The sequence below is a fragment of the Hyperolius riggenbachi genome, chromosome 9 (genome assembly GCF_040937935.1).
Source record: "Hyperolius riggenbachi isolate aHypRig1 chromosome 9, aHypRig1.pri, whole genome shotgun sequence".
Taxonomy (NCBI): Eukaryota; Metazoa; Chordata; class Amphibia; order Anura; family Hyperoliidae; genus Hyperolius; species Hyperolius riggenbachi.
In genome coordinates this window covers 1,030,001-1,054,375 of record NC_090654.1, presented here as the reverse complement: position 1 = coordinate 1,054,375, position 24,375 = coordinate 1,030,001, and the positions used below count along the sequence as shown (strand labels likewise).

General features: G+C 49.2%; 1 protein-coding gene across 1 annotated transcript in view; it reads left to right on the top strand.

Moving 5' to 3' along the window:
• ATF6 (activating transcription factor 6) overlaps window positions 1-24,375 on the top strand; it is a 132,924-nt gene that overhangs the window by 87,761 nt on the left and 20,788 nt on the right. Inside the window, exons 8-9 of the mRNA XM_068252785.1 lie at window positions 10,275-10,371; window positions 24,072-24,136. Of these exons, the coding sequence (XP_068108886.1) occupies window positions 10,275-10,371; window positions 24,072-24,136 (162 nt within the window). The remainder of the gene's footprint in view (window positions 1-10,274; window positions 10,372-24,071; window positions 24,137-24,375) is intronic.

Sequence of the window (24,375 nt, the reverse complement as noted above, 5' to 3'; positions counted from 1 at the left end):
TAACTGCTAGAGCATTGCGTTACAGTCTGACTACCTAACTGCTAGAGCATTGCATTACAGTCTGACTACCTAACTGCCAGAGCATTGCATTACAGTCTGACTACCTAACTGCCAGAGCATTGCATTACAGTCTGACTACCTAACTGCCAGAGCATTGCATTACAGTCTGACTACCTAACTGCCAGAGCATTGCATTACAGTCTGACTACCTAACTGCCAGAGCATTGCATTACAGTCTGACTACCTAACTGCCAGAGCATTGCATTACAGTCTGACTACCTAACTGCCAAAGCATTGCATTACAGTCTGACTACCTAACTGCCAGAGCATTGCATTACAGTCTGACTACCTAACTGCCAGAGCATTGCATTACAGTCTGACTACTTAACTGCCAGAGCATTGCATTACAGTCTGACTACCTAACTGCCAGAGCATTGCATTACAGTCTGACTACCTAACTGCCAGAGCATTGCATTACAGTCTGACTACCTAACTGCCAAAGCATTGCATTACAGTCTGAATACCTAACTGCTAAAGCATTGCATTGCAGTCTGACTACCTAACTGCCAAAGCATTGCCTTACCGTCTGACTACCTAACTGCCAGAGCATTGCATTACAGTCTGGCTACCTAACTGCCAGAACATTGCATTACCGTCTGACTACCTAACTGCCAGAACATTGCATTACCGTCTGACTACCTAACTGCCAGAGCATTGCATTACAGTCTGGCTACCTAACTGCCAGAGCATTGCATTACAGTCTGACTACCTAACTGCCAGAGCATTGCATTACCGTCTGACTACCTAACTGCCAGAGCATTGCATTACAGTCTGGCTACCTAACTGCCAGAGCATTGCATTACAGTCTGACTACCTAACTGCCAGAGCATTGCATTACAGTCTGACTACCTAACTGCCAAAGCATTGCATTACAGTCTGACTACCTAACTGCCAGAGCATTGCATTACAGTCTGACTACCTAACTGCCAGAGCATTGCATTACAGTCTGACTACCTAACTGCCAGAGCATTGCATTACAGTCTGACTACCTAACTGCCAGAGCATGGCATTACAGTCTGACTACCTAACTGCCAGAGCATGGCATTACAGTCTGACTACCTAACTGCCAGAGCATTGCATTACAGTCTGACTACCTAACTGCCAGAGCATTGCATTACAGTCTGGCTGCCTAACTGCCAGAGCGTTGCATTACAGTCTGACAGCCTAACTGCCAGAGCATTGCATTACAGTCTGACTACCTAACTGCCAAAGCATTGCATTACAGTCTGACTACCTAACTGCCAGAGCATTGCATTACAGTCTGACAGCCTAACTGCCAGAGCATTGCATTACAGTCTGACTACCTAACTGCCAGAGCGTTGCATTACAGTCTGACTACCTAACTGCCAGAGCGTTGCATTACAGTCTGACTACCTAACTGCCAGAGCGTTGCATTACAGTCTGACAGCCTAACTGCCAGAGCATTGCATTACAGTCTGACTACCTAACTGCCAAAGCATTGCATTACAGTCTGACTACCTAACTGCCAGAGCATTGCATTACAGTCTGACAGCCTAACTGCCAGAGCATTGCATTACAGTCTGACTACCTAACTGCCAGAGCATTGCATTACAGTCTGACTGCCTAACTGCCAGAGCATTGCATTACAGTCTGACAGCCTAACTGCCAGAGCATTGCATTACAGTCTGACTACCTAACTGCCAGAGCATTGCATTACAGTCTGACTACCTAACTGCCAAAGCATTGCATTACAGTCTGAATACCTAACTGCTAAAGCATTGCATTGCAGTCTGACTACCTAACTGCCAAAGCATTGCATTACCGTCTGACTACCTAACTGCCAGAGCATTGCATTACAGTCTGGCTACCTAACTGCCAGAACATTGCATTACCGTCTGACTACCTAACTGCCAGAACATTGCATTACCGTCTGACTACCTAACTGCCAGAGCATTGCATTACAGTCTGGCTACCTAACTGCCAGAGCATTGCATTACAGTCTGACTACCTAACTGCCAGAGCATTGCATTACAGTCTGACTACCTAACTGCCAGAGCTTTGCATTACAGTCTAGCTACCTAACTGCCAGAGCATTGCATTACCGTCTGACTACTTAACTGCCAAAGCATTGCATTACAGTCTGACTGCCTAACTGCCAAAGCATTGCATTACAGTCTGACTACCTAACTGCCAGAGCATTGCATTACAGTCTGACTACCTAACTGCCAAAGCATTGCATTACAGTCTGACTACCTAACTGCCAGAGCATTGCATTACAGTCTGACTACCTAACTGCCAGAGCATTGCATTACAGTCTGACTACCTAACTGCCAGAGCATTGCATTACAGTCTGACTACCTAACTGCCAGAGCATGGCATTACAGTCTGACTACCTAACGCCAGAGCATTGCATTACAGTCTGACTACCTAACTGCCAGAGCATTGCATTACAGTCTGACTACCTAACTGCCAAAGCATTGCATTACAGTCTGACTTCCTAACTACCAGAGCATTGCATTACAGTCTGACTACCTAACTGCCAGAGCATTGCATTACAGTCTGGCTGCCTAACTGCCAAAGCATTGCATTACAGTCTGACTACCTAACTGCCAGAGCATTGCATTACAGTCTGACCACCTAACTGCCAGAGCATTGCATTACAGTCGGACTACCTAACTGCCAGAGCATTGCATTACAGTCTGACTTCCTAACTGCCAGAGCATTGCATTACAGTCTGACAGCCTAACTGCCAGAGCATTGCATTACAGTCTGACTTCCTAACTGCCAGAGCATTGCATTACAGTCTGACAGCCTAACTGCCAGAGCATTGCATTACAGTCTGACTTCCTAACTGCCAGAGCATTGCATTACAGTCTGACAGCCTAACTGCCAGAGCATTGCATTACAGTCTGACTTCCTAACTGCCAGAGCATTGCATTACAGTCTGACTACCTAACTGCCAGAGCATTGCATTACAGTCTGGCTGCCTAACTGCCAGAGCATTGCATTACAGTCTGACAGCCTAACTGCTAGAGCATTGCATTACAGTCTGACTACCTAACTGCCAAAGCATTGCATTACAGTCTGACTACCTAACTGCCAGAGCATTGCATTACAGTCTGACAGCCTAACTGCCAGAGCATTGCATTACAGTCTGACTACCTAACTGCCAGAGCATTGCATTACAGTCTGACTACCTAACTGCCAGAGCATTGCATTACAGTCTGACTACCTAACTGCCAGAGCATTGCATTACAGTCTGGCTGCCTAACTGCCAGAGCGTTGCATTACAGTCTGACAGCCTAACTGCCAGAGCATTGCATTACAGTCTGACTACCTAACTGCCAAAGCATTGCATTACAGTCTGACTACCTAACTGCCAGAGCATTGCATTACAGTCTGACAGCCTAACTGCCAGAGCATTGCATTACAGTCTGACTACCTAACTGCCAGAGCGTTGCATTACAGTCTGACTACCTAACTGCCAGAGCGTTGCATTACAGTCTGACAGCCTAACTGCCAGAGCATTGCATTACAGTCTGACTACCTAACTGCCAAAGCATTGCATTACAGTCTGACTACCTAACTGCCAGAGCATTGCATTACAGTCTGACAGCCTAACTGCCAGAGCATTGCATTACAGTCTGACTACCTAACTGCCAGAGCATTGCATTACAGTCTGACTGCCTAACTGCCAGAGCATTGCATTACAGTCTGACAGCCTAACTGCCAGAGCATTGCATTACAGTCTGACTACCTAACTGCCAGAGCATTGCATTACAGTCTGACTACCTAACTGCCAGAGCGTTGCATTACAGTCTGACAGCCTAACTGCCAGAGCATTGCATTACAGTCTACCTAACTGCTAGAGCATTGCATTACAGTCTGACTACCTAACTGCCAGAGCATTGCATTACAGTCTGACTACCTAACTGCCAGAGCATTGCATTACAGTCTGACTACCTAACTGCCAGAGCATTGCATTACAGTCTGACTAGCTAACTGCTAGAGCATTGCATTACAGTCTGACTACCTAACTGCCAGAGCATTGCATTACAGTCTGACTGCTGAAATGTTTAACAGTAATGAGTATGGCAGATTCCATACTCCTTTCAGTTTAGGCTTCCATAAGGAGGAGGGCTGTGAAATCTGTAGTTATGGGATCTTTGTTAAACAACTACTCTTGGGGCAGGGGTGGAGATGGGCCATGGGTGGGGGGTGGAGATGGGCCATGGGTGGGGGGTGGAGATGGGCCATGGATGGGGGGGTGGAGATGGGCCATGGATGGGGGGGTGGAGATGGGCCATGGGTGGGGGGTGGTGCTGTAGCTCATGGGGCAGTTGGTAATAGTTGGCCTTGGGCAGTAAAAAGTACAAATCTGGCTCTGCCCTCAGATAAGGCCTGTTGTGATCCAGGCTTGTCTGGGAGCTTCTGGGTAATGCCTATAAAGCCCAATCTACACGATATGATTCTTTGTGCGATTTGATTACGATTCTATTTACTAGAGTAATAACACAGAGGCACCAATGAGAATAGAAACCATTAAAAACCGTCTAAAAAGGGGGAAGTAGGTGGACTCACCTCCCTCATGGAAAGAAAGACCGGACAATGGGACGTTACTCACAGTATAAAGTGCAACGCGTATCACGGGCCAAAGTCCCGCTTCATCGGGCAATAATATGGAGGGTACAAGGTCGGGTCTGTCAGAGGCGCTTAGCCACAACGTTGACCCGACCTTGTACCCTCCATGAAAGCGGGATTTGGGCCCGTGAAACGCGTTGCAGCTTCTTAGCTTTAATAAAAGTTACTTTATACTGTGAGTAACGTCCCATTGTCCGGTCTTTCTTTCCATGAGGGAGGTGAGTCCACCTACTTCCCCCTTTTTAGACGGTTTTTAATGGTTTCTATTCTCATTGGCGCCTCTGTGTTACTACTGTAATACTTGTCTAGTCCACCCTTGGGAGAGGGGTGTTTCCCCACCTCTTCCTATCTACAGAGAGGTGATAATTCTCCCCGCCTGCCTTTCCAGTGGTTGCCTGTGTGGCAACCTACATTTGTGAGTATAACAATTGCGTTGTTGTGCACTATACCATCTGCCACTGACAATACTACGCTATATTGGGCTCTCGGCCTCCTTTGTGTTTCCTTTCAAGCTACAATTCTATTTACGATCTGATTAAACCCGCCATGTCTGACCGGGATTCAATTCAGTTCGATTTGCCATTGCCCGATCGGGCATGTCGGATTTAATCAGATCGTAAATAGATTGGTAATCGAATCGCACAAAGAATCGTATTGTGTAGATGGGGCTTAAGAGCCAGGTGAGCTGCATAAGAGCCGGGTGAGCTGCATAAGAGCCGGGTGAGCTGCATAAGAGCCGGGTGAGCTGCATAAGAGCCGGGTGAGCTGCATAAGAGCCGGGTGAGCTGCGTAAGAGCCGGGTGAGCTGCGTAAGAGCCGGGTGAGCTGCGTAAGAGCCGGGTGAGCTGCATAAGAGCCGGGTGAGCTGCATAAGAGCCGGGTGAGCTGCATAAGAGCCGGGTGAGCTGCATAAGAGCCGGGTGAGCTGCGTAAGAGCCGGGTGAGCTGCGTAAGAGCCGGGTGAGCTGCGTAAGAGCCGGGTGAGCTGCGTAAGAGCCGGGTGAGCTGCGTAAGAGCCAGGTGAGCTGCATAAGAGCCGGGTGAGCTGCATAAGAGCCGGGTGAGCTACATAAGAGCCGGGTGAGCTACATAAGAGCCGGGTGAGCTGCGTAAGAGCCGGGTGAGCTGCGTAAGAGCCGGGTGAGCTGCGTAAGAGCCGGGTGAGCTGCGTAAGAGCCGGGTGAGCTGCATAAGAGCCGGGTGAGCTGCATAAGAGCCGGGTGAGCTACATAAGAGCCGGGTGAGCTACGTAAGAGCCGGGTGAGCTGCGTAAGAGCCGGGTGAGCTGCATAAGAGCCGGGTGAGCTGCATAAGAGCCGGGTGAGCTGCATAAGAGCCGGGTGAGCTGCATAAGAGCCGGGTGAGCTGCATAAGAGCCGGGTGAGCTACATAAGAGCCGGGTGAGCTACATAAGAGCCAGCTGAGCTGCATAAGAGCCGGGTGAGCTGCGTAAGAGCCGGGTGAGCTGCATAAGAGCCGGGTGAGCTGCATAAGAGCCGGGTGAGCTGCATAAGAGCCGGGTGAGCTGCGTAAGAGCCGGGTGAGCTGCATAAGAGCCGGGTGAGCTGCGTAAGAGCCGGGTGAGCTGCATAAGAGCCGGGTGAGCTGCATAAGAGCCGGGTGAGCTGCGTAAGAGCGGGTGAGCTGCATAAGAGCCGGGTGAGCTGCATAAGAGCCGGGTGAGCTGCATAAGAGCCGGGTGAGCTGCGTAAGAGCCGGGTGAGCTGCATAAGAGCCGGGTGAGCTACATAAGAGCCGGGTGAGCTACATAAGAGCCGGGTGAGCTACATAAGAGCCAGCTGAGCTGCATAAGAGCCGGGTGAGCTGCGTAAGAGCCGGGTGAGCTGCATAAGAGCCGGGTGAGCTGCATAAGAGCCGGGTGAGCTGCATAAGAGCCGGGTGAGCTGCGTAAGAGCCAGCTGAGCTGCATAAGAGCCGGGTGAGCTGCATAAGAGCCGGGTGAGCTGCATAAGAGCCGGGTGAGCTACATAAGAGCCGGGTGAGCTGCATAAGAGCCGGGTGAGCTGCGTAAGAGCCGGGTGAGCTGCATAAGAGCCGGGTGAGCTGCCTAAGAGCCGGGTGAGCTGCCTAAGAGCCGGGTGAGCTGCCTAAGAGCCGGGTGAGCTGCATAAGAGCCGGGTGAGCTGCATAAGAGCCGGGTGAGCTGCATAAGAGCCGGGTGAGCTGCGTAAGAGCCGGGTGAGCTGCGTAAGAGCCGGGTGAGCTGCGTAAGAGCCGGGTGAGCTGCGTAAGAGCCGGGTGAGCTGCATAAGAGCCGGGTGAGCTGCATAAGAGCCGGGTGAGCTGCATAAGAGCCGGGTGAGCTGCGTAAGAGCCGGGTGAGCTGCGTAAGAGCCGGGTGAGCTGCGTAAGAGCCGGGTGAGCTGCGTAAGAGCCGGGTGAGCTGCGTAAGAGCCGGGTGAGGTGCGTAAGAGCCGGGTGAGGTGCGTAAGAGCCGGGTGAGCTGCATAAGAGCGGGTGAGCTGCATAAGAGCCGGGTGAGCTGCATAAGAGCCGGGTGAGCTGCATAAGAGCCAGCTGAGCTGCATAAGAGCCGGGTGAGCTGCGTAAGAGCCGGGTGAGCTGCGTAAGAGCCGGGTGAGCTGCGTAAGAGCCGGGTGAGCTGCATAAGAGCCGGGTGAGCTGCATAAGAGCCGGGTGAGCTGCATAAGAGCCGGGTGAGCTGCATAAGAGCCGGGTGAGCTACATAAGAGCCGGGTGAGCTGCATAAGAGCCGGGTGAGCTACATAAGAGCCAGGTGAGCTGCATAAGAGCCGGGTGAGCTGCATAAGAGCCGGGTGAGCTACATAAGAGCCGGGTGAGCTACATAAGAGCCGGGTGAGCTACATAAGAGCCGGGTGAGCTGCATAAGAGCCGGGTGAGCTGCATAAGAGCCGGGTGAGCTGCATAAGAGCCGGGTGAGCTGCATAAGAGCCGGGTGAGCTGCATAAGAGCCGGGTGAGCTGCATAAGAGCCGGGTGAGCTGCATAAGAGCCGGGTGAGCTGCATAAGAGCCGGGTGAGCTGCATAAGAGCCGGGTGAGCTGCATAAGAGCCGGGTGAGCTGCATAAGAGCCAGCTGAGCTGCGTAAGAGCCGGGTGAGCTGCATAAGAGCCGGGTGAGCTGCATAAGAGCCAGCTGAGCTGCATAAGAGCCGGGTGAGCTGCATAAGAGCCGGGTGAGCTGCATAAGAGCCGGGTGAGCTGCGTAAGAGCCGGGTGAGCTGCGTAAGAGCCGGGTGAGCTGCATAAGAGCCGGGTGAGCTGCATAAGAGCCGGGTGAGCTGCGTAAGAGCCGGGTGAGCTGCGTAAGAGCCGGGTGAGCTGCGTAAGAGCCGGGTGAGCTGCATAAGAGCCAGCTGAGCTGCGTAAGAGCCGGGTGAGCTGCATAAGAGCCGGGTGAGCTGCATAAGAGCCAGCTGAGCTGCATAAGAGCCGGGTGAGCTGCATAAGAGCCAGCTGAGCTGCGTAAGAGCCGGGTGAGCTGCATAAGAGCCGGGTGAGCTGCATAAGAGCCGGGTGAGCTGCATAAGAGCCGGGTGAGCTGCATAAGAGCCGGGTGAGCTGCGTAAGAGCCGGGTGAGCTGCATAAGAGCCGGGTGAGCTGCGTAAGAGCCGGGTGAGCTGCGTAAGAGCCGGGTGAGCTGCATAAGAGCCGGGTGAGCTGCATAAGAGCCGGGTGAGCTGCCTAAGAGCCGGGTGAGCTGCATAAGAGCCGGGTGAGCTGCCTAAGAGCCGGGTGAGCTGCATAAGAGCCGGGTGAGCTGCATAAGAGCCGGGTGAGCTGCATAAGAGCCGGGTGAGCTGCGTAAGAGCCGGGTGAGCTGCGTAAGAGCCGGGTGAGCTGCGTAAGAGCCGGGTGAGCTGCGTAAGAGCCGGGTGAGCTGCGTAAGAGCCGGGTGAGCTGCGTAAGAGCCGGGTGAGCTGCGTAAGAGCCGGGTGAGCTGCGTAAGAGCCGGGTGAGCTGCATAAGAGCCGGGTGAGCTGCATAAGAGCCGGGTGAGCTGCATAAGAGCCGGGTGAGCTGCGTAAGAGCCGGGTGAGCTGCATAAGAGCCGGGTGAGCTGCATAAGAGCCGGGTGAGCTACATAAGAGCCGGGTGAGCTGCATAAGAGCCGGGTGAGCTGCGTAAGAGCCGGGTGAGCTGCGTAAGAGCCGGGTGAGCTGCATAAGAGCCGGGTGAGCTGCATAAGAGCCGGGTGAGCTGCATAAGAGCCGGGTGAGCTGCATAAGAGCCGGGTGAGCTGCATAAGAGCCGGGTGAGCTGCATAAGAGCCGGGTGAGCTGCGTAAGAGCCGGGTGAGCTGCGTAAGAGCCGGGTGAGCTGCATAAGAGCCGGGTGAGCTGCATAAGAGCCGGGTGAGCTGCGTTTAGAGTCAGAATTGTGCAGGGGATGTGACTGGACACTTCTGCTGTATATTTGTTGATGGAGTTCTTTCTACTGCTGGAGATGGAATAAAGGAGATATTTTCGAACTGTCGGTCTGCTTGTGGTGTATGGACCCTCATCACACGTGATTTCTCTGGGTTTCTATTTATTTTTAATCTATTTGCCCAAACCTCAAGCAAGCTTTTTTCACCTTGTCAGTATGGGGTGTTGTGTGTAGAATTCTGAGGAAAAGAAGGAATTTACTCCATTTTGGAATAAGGATGTAACATAAAATGTGGAGAAGTGACGTGTTGTGAATACTTTCCGGATTCACTGTAAAGCCTTACAATTGCCCATGTTTCCTGCTTCCAACACATCGCCTTCAAGAAATAACTGATCACTTCCTGCCTAATATATTCCAGCCATCAACAGCTGCAGTTGTAAGAAAGGTATTAATATAACACAAAATAGTTTTGGGAGAATTAATTCATTGGTTCTCTATCACAAATATTTTTCGTCCTGGATAAATCTACCGGAGTTTAATGCTGAAGTTTATTATCTCTGTTCCTCTCTGCCAAGCTCTTTATTGGCTGCCAATTAACCAGAGGATCCAGTTCCAACTCTTATTAGTCCTAACCTACAAAGCTCTCCACAATCTCTCTCCCCGGTACATCTAACTAGTTTCCAGATACCAACCCAACCGTAACCTCAGATCTGCACACCTTCTATTGTCCTCCTCACTTTCACGTATACAAGACTTCTCACATGCCTCACCCCCCTGGAATGCCCTTCCACAGCACATCCGTCACTCTCCAACCTTAGAAATCTTTCAAAACCCTCAAAACTCACTTTCTCTTATACACTCTACCTTAGGCTGTTTCCCTTCATCCTCTGGCCAAGTTGTGCTCCATACTAAATACAGCCTAAAAAGGCACTGCCTGTACATTGTACATATTACCTCACCTCTTGTTTCCTCCCTATTTATTTCCATTGTAAGCCTGCAAGGGCACGGCTCTCTCACCCTTTTGTGCTTCGGCATTTGCTATACATTTTTGTTCATCATGTTAGGTTTGTTGCAGTAATTACTATGTCTACCAAATCTGTATTATGTACCAGTGTCCATATACTGTGTATTGTGTATACCCTTGTCTGTATTACTATGTACCCCATGTTGTTGTTCTTACGGTTTACAGCACCATGGCATATGATTGTGCTTTATACATTAATAATTATATCTCCATACAGGCTGAACCAGGAGTTGCGTGGCTGGGTCCACCGGCATGAAGCCGAGAGAACAAAGTCCAGGCGGACAATCAGCACCCACAAAGCACGAGCTGTGGAGGTAAGATAGTAACTGAAGACTGACGCATTATACTGGCATCATATCTAGTCCTGCGTTACATTCGTGCAAAGCTCTGTGCAGACGCCGAGTCTAGCCACACACATGCATAAGATACAGCAGTGATAGAGCTCTGTGCAGACGCTGAGTCTAGCCACACACATGCATAGAATACATCAGTGATAAAGCTCTGTGCAGACGCCGAGTCTAGCCACACACATGCATAGGATACAGCAGTGATAAAGCTCTGTGCAGACGCCGAGTCTAGCCACACACATGTATAGGATACAGCAGTGATAAAGCTCTGTGCAGATGCTGAGTCTAGCCACACACATGCATAAGATACAGCAGTGATAGAGCTCTGTGCAGGCGCTGAGTCTATCCTCACACATGCATAAGGTACAGCAGTGATAAAGCTCTGTGCAGACGCTGAGTCTAGCCACACACATGCATAGAATACAGCAGTGATAAAGCTCTGTGCAGACGCTGAGACTAGCCACACACATGCATAGGATACAGCAGTGATAAAGCTCTGTGCAGATGCTGAGTCTAGCCACACACATGCATAGAATGCAGCAGTGATAAAGCTCTGTGCAGACGCTGAGACTAGCCACACACATGCATAGGATACAGCAGTGATAAAGCTCTGTGCAGATGCTGAGTCTAGCCACACACATGTATAGGATACAGCAGTGATAAAGCTCTGTGCAGACGCTGAGTCTATCCTCACACATGTATAGGATACAGCAGTGATAAAGCTCTGTGCAGACGCTGAGTCTAGCCACACACATGCATAGGATACAGCAGTGATAAAGCTCTGTGCAGATGCTGAGTCTAGCCACACACATGCATAAGATACAGCAGTGATAGAGCTCTGTGCAGGCGCTGAGTCTATCCTCACACATGCATAAGATACAGCAGTGATAAAGCTCTGTGCAGACGCTGAGTCTAGCCACACATGCATAGGATACAGCAGTGATAAAGCTCTGTGCAGGCGCTGAGTCTATCCTCACACATGCACAGAATACAGCAGTGATAAAGCTCTGTGCAGACGCTGAGTCTAGCCACACACATGCATAGAATACAGCAGTGATAAAGCTCTGTGCAGAAGCTGAGTCTATCCTCACACATGCATAGGATACAGCAGTGATAAAGCTCTGTGCAGATGCTGAGTCTAGCCACACACATGCATAGGATACAGCAGTGATAGAGCTCTGTGCAGATGCTAAATCTAGCCACACACATGCATAGGATACAGCAGTGATAAAGCTCTGTGCAGATGCTGAGTCTAGCCACACACATGCATAGAATACAGCAGTGATAAAGCTCTGTGCAGATGCTGTCTATCCACACACATGCATAGGATACAGCAGTGATAAAGCTCTGTGCAGACGCTGAGTCTAGCCACACACATGTATAGGATACAGCAGTGATAAAGCTCTGTGCAGACGCTGAGTCTAGCCACACACATGCATAGAATACAGCAGTGATAAAGCTCTGTGCAGACGCTGAGTCTATCCACACACATGCATAGAATACAGCAGGGATAAAGCTCTGTGCAGACGCTGAGTCTAGCCTCACACATGCATAGAATACAGCAGTGATAAAGCTCTGTGCAGACGCTGAGTCTATCCACACACATGCACAGAATACAGCAGGGATAAAGCTCTGTGCAGACGCTGAGTCTATCCACACACATGCACAGAATACAGCAGGGATAAAGCTCTGTGCAGACGCTGAGTCTATCCACACACATGCACAGAATACAGCAGGGATAAAGCTCTGTGCAGACGCTGAGTCTAGCCACACACATGCATAGAATACAGCAGTGATAAAGCTCTGTGCAGATGCTGAGTCTAGCCACACACATGCATAGGATACAGCAGTGATAAAGCTCTGTGCAGACGCTGAGTCTATCCTCACACATGCATAGGATACAGCAGTGATAAAGCTCTGTGCAGATGCTGAGTCTAGCCACACACATGCATAGGATACAGCAGTGATAGAGCTCTGTGCAGATGCTGAGTCTAGCCACACACATGCATAGAATACAGCAGTGATAAAGCTCTGTGCAGACGCTGAGTCTATCCACACACATGCATAGAATGCAGCAGTGATAAAGCTCTGTGCAGACGCTGAGTCTATCCACACACATGCATAGAATACAGCAGTGATAAAGCTCTGTGCAGACGCTGAGTCTAGCCACACACATGCATAGGATACAGCAGTGATAAAGCTCTGTGCAGACGCTGAGTCTATCCTCACACATGCATAGGATACAGCAGTGATAAAGCTCTGTGCAGATGCTGAGTCTAGCCACACACATGCATAGGATACAGCAGTGATAAAGCTCTGTGCAGACGCTGAGTCTAGCCACACACATGCATAGGAAACAGCAGTGATAAAGCTCTGTGCAGACGCTGAGTCTAGCCACACACATGCATAGAATACAGCAGTGATAAAGCTCTGTGCAGACGCTGAGTCTAGCCACACACATGCATAGGATACAGCAGTGATAAAGCTCTGTGCAGACGCTGAGTCTAGCCACACACGTGCATAGGATACAGCAGTGATAAAGCTCTGTGCAGACGCTGAGTCTATCCACACACATGCATAGAATGCAGCAGTGATAAAGCTCTGTGCAGACGCTGAGTCTAGCCACACACATGCATAGGATGCAGCAGTAATAAAGCTCTGTGCAGACGCTGAGTCTATCCACACACATGCATAGAATGCAGCAGTGATAAAGCTCTGTGCAGACGCTGAGTCTAGCCACACACATGCATAGGATGCAGCAGTGATAAAGCTCTGTGCAGACGCTGAGTCTATCCACACACATGCATAGAATGCAGCAGTGATAAAGCTCTCTGCAGATGCTGAGTCTAGCCACACACATGCACAGAATGCAGCAGTGATAAAGCTCTGTGCAGACGCTGAGTATATCCGCACACATCCATGGGATGCAACGGTGATAAAGCTCTGTGCAGACGCTGAGTCTAGCCACACACATGCATAGAATGCAGCAGTGATAAAGCTCTGTGCAGACGCTGAGTCTAGCCACACACATGCATAGAATACAGCAGTGATAAAGCTCTGTGCAGACGCTGAGTCTAGCCACACACATGCATAGAATACAGCAGTGATAAAGCTCTGTGCAGACGCTGAGACTAGCCACACACATGCATAGGATACAGCAGTGATAAAGCTCTGTGCAGATGCTGAGTCTAGCCACACACATGCATAGAATGCAGCAGTGATAAAGCTCTGTGCAGACGCTGAGACTAGCCACACACATGCATAGGATACAGCAGTGATAAAGCTCTGTGCAGATGCTGAGTCTAGCCACACACATGTATAGGATACAGCAGTGATAAAGCTCTGTGCAGACGCTGAGTCTATCCTCACACATGTATAGGATACAGCAGTGATAAAGCTCTGTGCAGACGCTGAGTCTAGCCACACACATGCATAGGATACAGCAGTGATAAAGCTCTGTGCAGATGCTGAGTCTAGCCACACACATGCATAAGATACAGCAGTGATAGAGCTCTGTGCAGGCGCTGAGTCTATCCTCACACATGCATAAGATACAGCAGTGATAAAGCTCTGTGCAGACGCTGAGTCTAGCCACACATGCATAGGATACAGCAGTGATAAAGCTCTGTGCAGGCGCTGAGTCTATCCTCACACATGCACAGAATACAGCAGTGATAAAGCTCTGTGCAGACGCTGAGTCTAGCCACACACATGCATAGAATACAGCAGTGATAAAGCTCTGTGCAGATGCTGAGTCTAGCCACACACATGCATAGGATACAGCAGTGATAGAGCTCTGTGCAGATGCTAAATCTAGCCACACACATGCATAGGATACAGCAGTGATAAAGCTCTGTGCAGATGCTGAGTCTAGCCACACACATGCATAGAATACAGCAGTGATAAAGCTCTGTGCAGATGCTGAGTCTATCCACACACATGCATAGGATACAGCAGTGATAAAGCTCTGTGCAGACGCTGAGTCTAGCCACACACATGTATAGGATACAGCAGTGATAAAGCTCTGTGCAGACGCTGAGTCTAGCCACACACATGCATAGAATACAGCAGTGATAAAGCTCTGTGCAGACGCTGAGTCTATCCACACACATGCATAGAATACAGCAGGGATAAAGCTCTGTGCAGACGCTGAGTCTAGCCTCACACATGCATAGAATACAGCAGTGATAAAGCTCTGTGCAGACGCTGAGTCTATCCACACACATGCACAGAATACAGCAGGGATAAAGCTCTGTGCAGACGCTGAGTCTATCCACACACATGCACAGAATACAGCAGGGATAAAGCTCTGTGCAGACGCTGAGTCTATCCACACACATGCACAGAATACAGCAGGGATAAAGCTCTGTGCAGACGCTGAGTCTAGCCACACACATGCATAGAATACAGCAGTGATAAAGCTCTGTGCAGATGCTGAGTCTAGCCACACACATGCATAGGATACAGCAGTGATAAAGCTCTGTGCAGACGCTGAGTCTATCCTCACACATGCATAGGATACAGCAGTGATAAAGCTCTGTGCAGATGCTGAGTCTAGCCACACACATGCATAGGATACAGCAGTGATAGAGCTCTGTGCAGATGCTGAGTCTAGCCACACACATGCATAGAATACAGCAGTGATAAAGCTCTGTGCAGACGCTGAGTCTATCCACACACATGCATAGAATGCAGCAGTGATAAAGCTCTGTGCAGACGCTGAGTCTATCCACACACATGCATAGAATACAGCAGTGATAAAGCTCTGTGCAGACGCTGAGTCTAGCCACACACATGCATAGGATACAGCAGTGATAAAGCTCTGTGCAGACGCTGAGTCTATCCTCACACATGCAAAGGGAAAAAGCAGTGATAAAGCTCTGTGCAGATGCTGAGTCTAGCCACACACATGCATAGGATACAGCAGTGATAAAGCTCTGTGCAGACGCTGAGTCTAGCCACACACATGTATAGGATACAGCAGTGATAAAGCTCTGTGCAGATGCTGAGTCTAGCCACACACATGCATAGGATACAGCAGTGATAAAGCTCTGTGCAGACGCTGAGTCTAGCCACACACATGCATAGGATACAGCAGTGATAAAGCTCTGTGCAGACGCTGAGTCTAGCCACACACGTGCATAGGATACAGCAGTGATAAAGCTCTGTGCAGACGCTGAGTCTATCCACACACATGCATAGAATGCAGCAGTGATAAAGCTCTGTGCAGATGCTGAGTCTATCCACACACATGCATAGGATACAGCAGTGATAAAGCTCTGTGCAGACGCTGAGTCTATCCTCACACATGCATAGGATGCAGCAGTGATAAAGCTCTGTGCAGACGCTGAGTCTAGCCACACACATGCATAGGATACAGCAGTGATAAAGCTCTTTGCAGACGCCGAGTCTATCCTCACACATGCATAGAATGCAGCAGTGATAAAGCTCTGTGCAGACGCTGAGTCTATCCACACACATGCATAGAATGCAGCAGTGATAAAGCTCTGTGCAGACGCTGAGTCTAGCCACACACATGCATAGGATGCAGCAGTAATAAAGCTCTGTGCAGACGCTGAGTCTATCCACACACATGCATAGAATGCAGCAGTGATAAAGCTCTGTGCAGACGCTGAGTCTAGCCACACACATGCATAGGATGCAGCAGTGATAAAGCTCTGTGCAGACGCTGAGTCTAGCCACACACATGCATAGAATGCAGCAGTGATAAAGCTCTCTGCAGATGCTGAGTCTAGCCACACACATGCACAGAATGCAGCAGTGATAAAGCTCTGTGCAGACGCTGAGTATATCCGCACACATCCATGGGATGCAACAGTGATAAAGCTCTGTGCAGACGCTGAGTCTAGCCACACACATGCATAGGATACAGCAGTGATAAAGCTCTGTGCAGACGCTGAGTCTAGCCACACACATGCACAGAATGCAGTAGTGATAAAGCTCTCTGCAGACGCTGAGTCTAGCCACACACATGCATAGAATACAGCAGTGATAAAGCTCTGTGAAGATGCTGAGTCTAGCCTCACACATGCATAGAATGCAGCAGCGATAGAGCTTTGTGCAGATGCTGAGTCTAGCCACACACATGCATAGGATGCAGCAGTGATAAAGCTCTGTGCAGACGCTGAGTCTAGCCACACACATGCACAGAATACAGCAGTTATAAAGCTCTGTGCAGATGTTGAGTCTTGCCACACACATGCATAGGATACAGCAGTGATAAAGCTCTGTGCAGACGCTGAGTCTAGCCACACACATGCATAGAATACATCAGTGATAGAGCTCTGTGCAGATGCTGAGTCTAGCCACACACATGCATAGGATGCAGCAGTGATAAAGCTCTGTGCAGACGCTGAGTCTAGCCACACACATGCATAGGATACAGCAGTGATAAAGCTCTGTGCAGACGCTGAGTCTAGCCACACACATGCATAGGATGCAGCAGTGATAAAGCTCTGTGCAGACGCTGAGTCTATCCTCACACATGCATGGGATGCAACGGTGATAAAGCTTAGACTAGCCACACACATGCATAGAATGCAGCAGTGATAAAGCTCTGTGCAGACGCTGAGTCTAGCCTTACACATGCATAGGATGCAACAGTGATAAAGCTCTCTGCAGACGCTGAGTCTAGCCACACACATGCACAGAATGCAGCAGTGATAAAGCTCTCTGCAGACGCTGAGTCTAGCCTCACACATGCACAGAATGCAGCAGTGATAAAGCTCTCTGCAGATGCTGAGTCTAGCCTCACACATGCACAGAATGCAGCAGTGATAAAGCTCTGTGCAGACGCTGAGTCTATCCACACACATGTATAGGATACAGCAGTGATAAAGCTCTGTGCAGACGCTGAGTCTAGCCACACACATGCATAGAATGCAGCAGTGATAAAGCTCTGTGCAGACGCTGAGTCTAGCCACACACATGCATAGAATGCAGCAGTGATAAAGCTCTGTGCAGACGCTGAGTCTAGCCACACACATGCATAGGATGCAGCAGTGATAAAGCTCTGTGCAGACGCTGAGTCTAGCCACACACATGCACAGAATACAGCAGTGATAAAGCTCTGTGCAGCCGCTGAGTCTAGCCACACACATGCATAGAATGCAGCAGTGATATAGCTCTGTGCAGACGCTGAGTCTAGCCACACACATGCATAGAATACATCAGTGATAGAGCTCTGTGCAGATGCTGAGTCTAGCCACACACATGCATAGGATGCAGCAGTGATAAAGCTCTGTGCAGACGCTGAGTCTAGCCACACACATGCATAGGATACAGCAGTGATAAAGCTCTGTGCAGACGCTGAGTCTAGCCTCACACATGCATAGGATGCAGCAGTGATAAAGCTCTCTGCAGACGCTGAATCTAGCCACACACATGCATAGAATGCAGCAGTGATAAAGCTCTGTGCAGACGCTGAGTCTAGCCACACACATGCATAGGATGCAGCAGTGATAAAGCTCTGTGCAGACGCTGAGTCTAGCCACACACATGCACAGAATACAGCAGTGATAAAGCTCTGTGCAGACGCTGAGTCTAGCCACACACATGCATAGGATACAGCAGTGATAAAGCTCTGTGCAGACGCTGAGTCTAGCCACACACATGCATAGAATGCAGCAGTGATAAAGCTCTGTGCAGACGCTGAGTCTAGCCACACACATGCATAGAATGCAGCAGTGATAAAGCTCTGTGCAGACGCTGAGTCTAGCCACACACATGCATAGGATGCAGCAGTGATAAAGCTCTCTGCAGACGCTGAATCTAGCCACACACATGCATAGGATGCAGCAGTGATAAAGCTCTGTGCAGACGCTGAGTCTATCCTCACACATGCATGGGATGCAACGGTGATAAAGCTGAGACTAGCCACACACATGCATAGAATGCAGCAGTGATAAAGCTCTGTGCAGACGCTGAGTCTAGCCTCACACATGCATAGGATGCAGCAGTGATAAAGCTCTCTGCAGACGCTGAGTCTAGCCACACACATGCACAGAATGCAGCAGTGATAAAGCTCTCTGCAGACGCTGAGTCTAGCCTCACACATGCACAGAATGCAGCAGTGATAAAGCTCTCTGCAGATGCTGAGTCTAGCCTCACACATGCACAGAATGCAGCAGTGATAAAGCTCTGTGCAGACGCTGAGTCTAGCCACACACATGCATAGGATGCAGCAGTGATAAAGCTCTGTGCAGACGCTGAGTCTAGCCACACACATGCACAGAATACAGCAGTGATAAAGCTCTGTGCAGACGCTGAGTCTAGCCACACACATGCATAGAATACAGCAGTGATAAAGCTCTGTGCAGATGCTGAGTCTATCCACACACATGCATAGGATACAGCAGTGATAAAGCTCTCTGCAGACGCTGAGTCTATCCACACACATGCATATAATGCAGCAGTGATAAAGCTCTCTGCAGACGCTGAGTCTATCCGCACACATGTATGGGATGCAACGGTGATAAAGCTCTGTGCAGACATTGAGTCTATCCGCACACATGCATAGAATACAGCAGTGATAAAGCTCTGTGTAGACGCTTGGTCTATCCACACACATGCATAGGATGCAGCAGTGATAAAGCTCTGTGCAGAAGCTGAGTCTAGCCACACACATGCATAGGATGCAGCGGTGATAAAGCTCTGTGCAGACGCCGAGTCTAGCCACACACATGCATAGAATGCAGCAGTGATAAAGCTCTGTGCAGACGCTGAGTCTAGCCACACACATGCATAGGATGCAGCGGTGATAAGGCTCTCTGCAGACGCTGAGTCTAGCCAAACACATGCATAGAATACAGCAGTGATAAAGCTCTGTGCAGACGCTGAGTCTAGCCACACACATGCATAGAATACAGCAGTGATAAAGCTCTGTGCAGACGCTGAGTCTAGCCACACACATGCATAGAATGCAGCAGTGATAAAGCTCTGTGCAGATGCTGAGTCTAGCCACACACATGCATAGGATACAGCAGTGATAAAGCTCTGTGCAGACGCTGAGTCTAGCCACACACATGCATAGAATACAGCAGTGATAAAGCTCTGTGCAGATGCTGAGTCTAGCCACACACATGCATAGAATGCAGCAGTGATAAAGCTCTGTGCAGACGCTGAGTCTAGCCACACACATGCATAGAATGCAGCAGTGATAAAGCTCTGTGCAGACGCTAAGTCTAGCCACACACATGCATAGAATGCAGCAGTGATAAAGCTCTGTGCAGACGCTGAGTCTAGCCACACACATGCATAGGATATAGCAGTGATAAAGCTCTGTGCAGACGCTGAGTCTAGCCACACACATGCATAGAATACAGCAGTGATAAAGCTCTCTGCAGACGCTGAGTCTATCCACACACATGCATAGAATACATCAGTGATAAAGCTCTGTGCAGACGCTGAGTCTATCCACACACATGCATAGAATACATCAGTGATAAAGCTCTGTGCAGATGCTGAGTCTATCCTCACACATGCATAGAATACAGCAGTGATAAAGCTCTGTGCAGACGCTGAGACTAGCCTCACACATGCACAGAATACAGCAGTGATAAAGCTCTGTGCAGACGCTGAGTCTAGCCACGCACATGCACAGAATACAGCAGTGATAAAGCTCTGTGCAGACGCTGAGTCTCGCCACACACATGCATAGAATACAGCAGTGATAAAGCTCTGTGCAGACGCTGAGTCTAGCCACACACATGCATAGAATACAGCAGTGATAAAGCTCTGTGCAGACGCTGAGTCTAGCCACACACATGCATAGAATACATTAGTGATAAAGCTCTGTGCAGATGCTGAGTCTAGCCACACACATGCACAGAATACAGCAGTGATAAAGCTCTGTGCAGACGCTGAGACTAGCCTCACACATGCATAGAATACAGCAGTGATAAAGCTCTGTGCAGACGCTGAGTCTATCCACACACATGCATAGAATACAGCAGTGATAAAGCTCTGTGCAGACGCTGAGTCTAGCCACACACATGCATAGAATACATCAGTGATAAAGCTCTTTGCAGACACTGAGTCTAGCCACACACTTGCATAGGATGCAGCAGTGATAAAGCTCTGTGCAGACGCTGAGTCTAGCCACACACATGCATAGGATACAGCAGTGATAAAGCTCTGTGCAGACGCTGAGTCTAGCCACACACATGCATAGGATACAGCAGTGATAAAGCTCTGTGCAGACGCTGAGTCTAGCCACACACATGCACAGAATACAGCAGTGATAAAGCTCTGTGCAGACGCTGAGACTAGCCTCACACATGCATAGAATGCAGCGGTGATAAAGCTCTGTGCAGACGCTGAGTCTAGTCACACACATGCATAGAATACAGCAGTGATAAAGCTCTGTGCAGATGCTGAGTCTATCCTCACACATGCATAGAATACAGCAGTAATAAAGCTCTGTGCAGACGCTGAGTCTATCCTTACACATGCATAGGATACAGCAGTGATAAAGCTCTGTGCAGACGCTGAGTCTAGCCACACACATGCATAGAATGCAGCAGTGATAGAGCTCTGTGCAGACGCTGAGACTAGCCTCACACATGCACAGAATACAGCAGTGATAAAGCTCTGTGCAGACGCTGAGTCTTGCCACACACATGCATAGGATACAGCGGTGATAAAGCTCTGTGCAGACACTGAGTCTAGCCACACACATGCATAGGATGCAGCAGTGATAAAGCTCTGTGCAGACGCTGAGTCTAGCCACACACATGCATAGAATACAGCAGTGATAAAGCTCTGTGCAGACACTGAGTCTAGCCACACACATGCATAGGATGCAGCAGTGATAAAGCTCTGTGCAGACGCTGAGTCTAGCCACACACATGCATAGAATACATCAGTGATAAAGCTCTGTGCAGATGCTGAGTCTAGCCACACACCTGCATAGAATACAGCAGTGATAAAGCTCTGTGCAGACGCTGAGACTAGCCTCACACATGCATAGAATACAGCAGTGATAAAGCTCTGTGCAGACGCTGAGTCTAGCCACACACATGCACAGAATACAGCAGTGATAAAGCTCTGTGCAGATGCTGAGTCTAGCCACACACATGCATAGAATACAGCAGTGATAAAGCTCTGTGCAGACGCTGAGACTAGCCTCACACATGCATAGAATACAGCAGTGATAATGCTCTGTGCAGACGCTGAGTCTATCCACACACATGCATAGAATACAGCAGTGATAAAGCTCTGTGCAGATGCTGAGTCTAGCCACACATATGCATAGAATGCAGCAGTGATAAAGCTCTGTGCAGACGCTGAGTCTAGCCACACACATGCATAGAATACATCAGTGATAAAGCTCTGTGCAGATGCTGAGTCTAGCCACACACATGCATAGAATACAGCAGTGATAAAGCTCTATGCAGACGCTGAGTCTATCCACACACATGCACAGAATACAGCAGGGATAAAGCTCTGTGCAGACGCTGAGTCTAGCCACACACATGCATAGGATACAGCAGTGATAAAGCTCTGTACAGACACTGAGTCTATCCACACACATGCATAGAATACTGCAGTGATAGAACTCTGTGCAGACGCTGAGTCTATCCACACACATGCATAGGATGCAGCAGTGATAAAGCTCTGTGCAGATGCTGAGTCTAGCCACACACATGCATAGAATACAGCAGTGATAAAGCTCTGTGCAGACGCTGAGTCTAGCCCCACACATGCATAGGATACAGCGGTGATAAAGCTCTGTGCAGATGCTGAGTCTAGCCACACACATGCATAGGATACAGCAGTGATAAAGCTCTGTGCAGACGCTGAGTCTAGCCACACCCATGCATAGGATACAGCAGTGATAAAGCTCTGTGCAGATACTGAGTCTAGCCACACACATGCATAGGATACAGCAGTGATAGAGCTCTGTGCAGACGCTGAGTCTATCCACACACATGCATAGGATACAACAGTGATAAAGCTCTGTGCAGACGCTGAGTCTAGCCACACACATGCATAGGATACAGCAGTGATAAAGCTCTGTGCAGATACTGAGTCTAGCCACACACATGCATAGGATACAGCAGTGATAGAGCTCTGTGCAGACGCTGAGTCTATCCACACACATGCATAGGATACAACAGTGATAAAGCTCTGTGCAGACGCTGAGTCTAGCCACACACATGCATAGGATGCAGCAGTGATAGAGGTCTGTGCAGACGCTGAGTCTATCCTCACACATGCATAGAATACAGCAGTGATAAAGCTCTGTGCAGACGCTGAGTCTAGCCACACACATGCATAGAATGCAGCAGTGATAAAGCTCTGTGCATATGCTGAGTCTATCCACACACATGCATAGGATACAACAGTGATAAAGCTCTGTGCAGACGCTGAGTCTAGCCACACACATGCATAGGATGCAGCAGTGATAGAGGTCTGTGCAGACGCTGAGTCTAGCCACACACATGCATAGGATACAGCAGTGATAAAGCTCTGTGCAGACGCTGAGTCTAGCCACACACATGCATAGAATGCAGCAGTGATAAAGCTCTGTGCAGACGCTGAGTCTAGCCACACACATGCATAGGATACAACAGTGATAAAGCTCTGTGCAGACTCTGAGTCTAGCCACACACATGCATAGAATGCAGCAGTGATAAAGCTCTGTGCAGACGCTGAGTCTAGCCACACACATGCATAGGATACAACAGTGATAAAGCTCTGTGCAGACGCTGAGTCTAGCCACACACATGCATAGAATGCAGCAGTGATAAAGCTCTGTGCAGATGCTGAGTCTATCCACACACATGCATAGGATACAACAGTGATAAAGCTCTGTGCAGACGCTGAGTCTAGCCACACACATGCATAGGATGCAGCAGTGATAGAGGTCTGTGCAGACGCTGAGTCTAGCCACACACATGCATAGAATGCAGCAGTGATAAAGCTCTGTGCAGACGCTGAGTCTAGCCACACACATGCATAGAATGCAGCAGTGATAGAGGTCTGTGCAGACGCTGAGTCTAGCCACACACATGCATAGGATACAGCAGTGATAGAGCTCTGTGCAGACGCTGAGTCTAGCCACACACATGCATAGAATGCAGCAGTGATAAAGCTCTGTGCAGACGCTGAGTCTAGCCACACACATGCATAGAATACAGCAGTGATAAAGCTCTGTGCAGATGCTGAGTCTATCCACACACATGCATAGAATACATCAGTGATAAAGCTCTGTGCAGACGCTGAGTCTAGCCACACACATGCATAGAATGCAGCAGTGATAAAGCTCTGTGCAGACGCTGAGTCTAGCCACACACATGCATAGAATACAGCAGTGATAAAGCTCTGTGCAGATGCTGAGTCTATCCACACACATGCATAGAATACATCAGTGATAAAGCTCTGTGCAGACGCTGAGTCTAGCCTCACACATGCATAGAATACAGCAGTGATAAAGCTCTGTGCAGATGCTGAGTCTAGCCACACACATGCATAGAATACATCAGTGATAAAGCTCTGTGCAGACGCTGACTCTATCCACACACATGCATAGGATGCAGCAGTTATAAAGCTGTTGTTATACGTTGTAGTCCATTGTACAGCACCACGGAAGATGTTGGCGCTGTATTAAGCAATAATAATACTTCCTGATGTTTTTCCTGCAGATGGCGGATGGGAAGGTGGACACAGCACAGCTGGTGACAGTCCAGTATACGGATACAAGCATTAAGTAAGTTCTTATTTCAGCAATAAGTGGTTTCCTTTGGTGTTTATATAAAGCAGCTATTTCTGGCACTAACCAGTGGCCACGGATCGCTTGTTGAGACTTGTCTTTTGTATCGTACATTCCATTATGGCAATGCTATATCAACATGTGCCTCTCCTGTCCGGTGTCCACACTAATCATGTAGGTCAGGACCTTGCAATACATTTTTCAGAACAGAGTCAACAGACAAGTGTGAAGTGAGC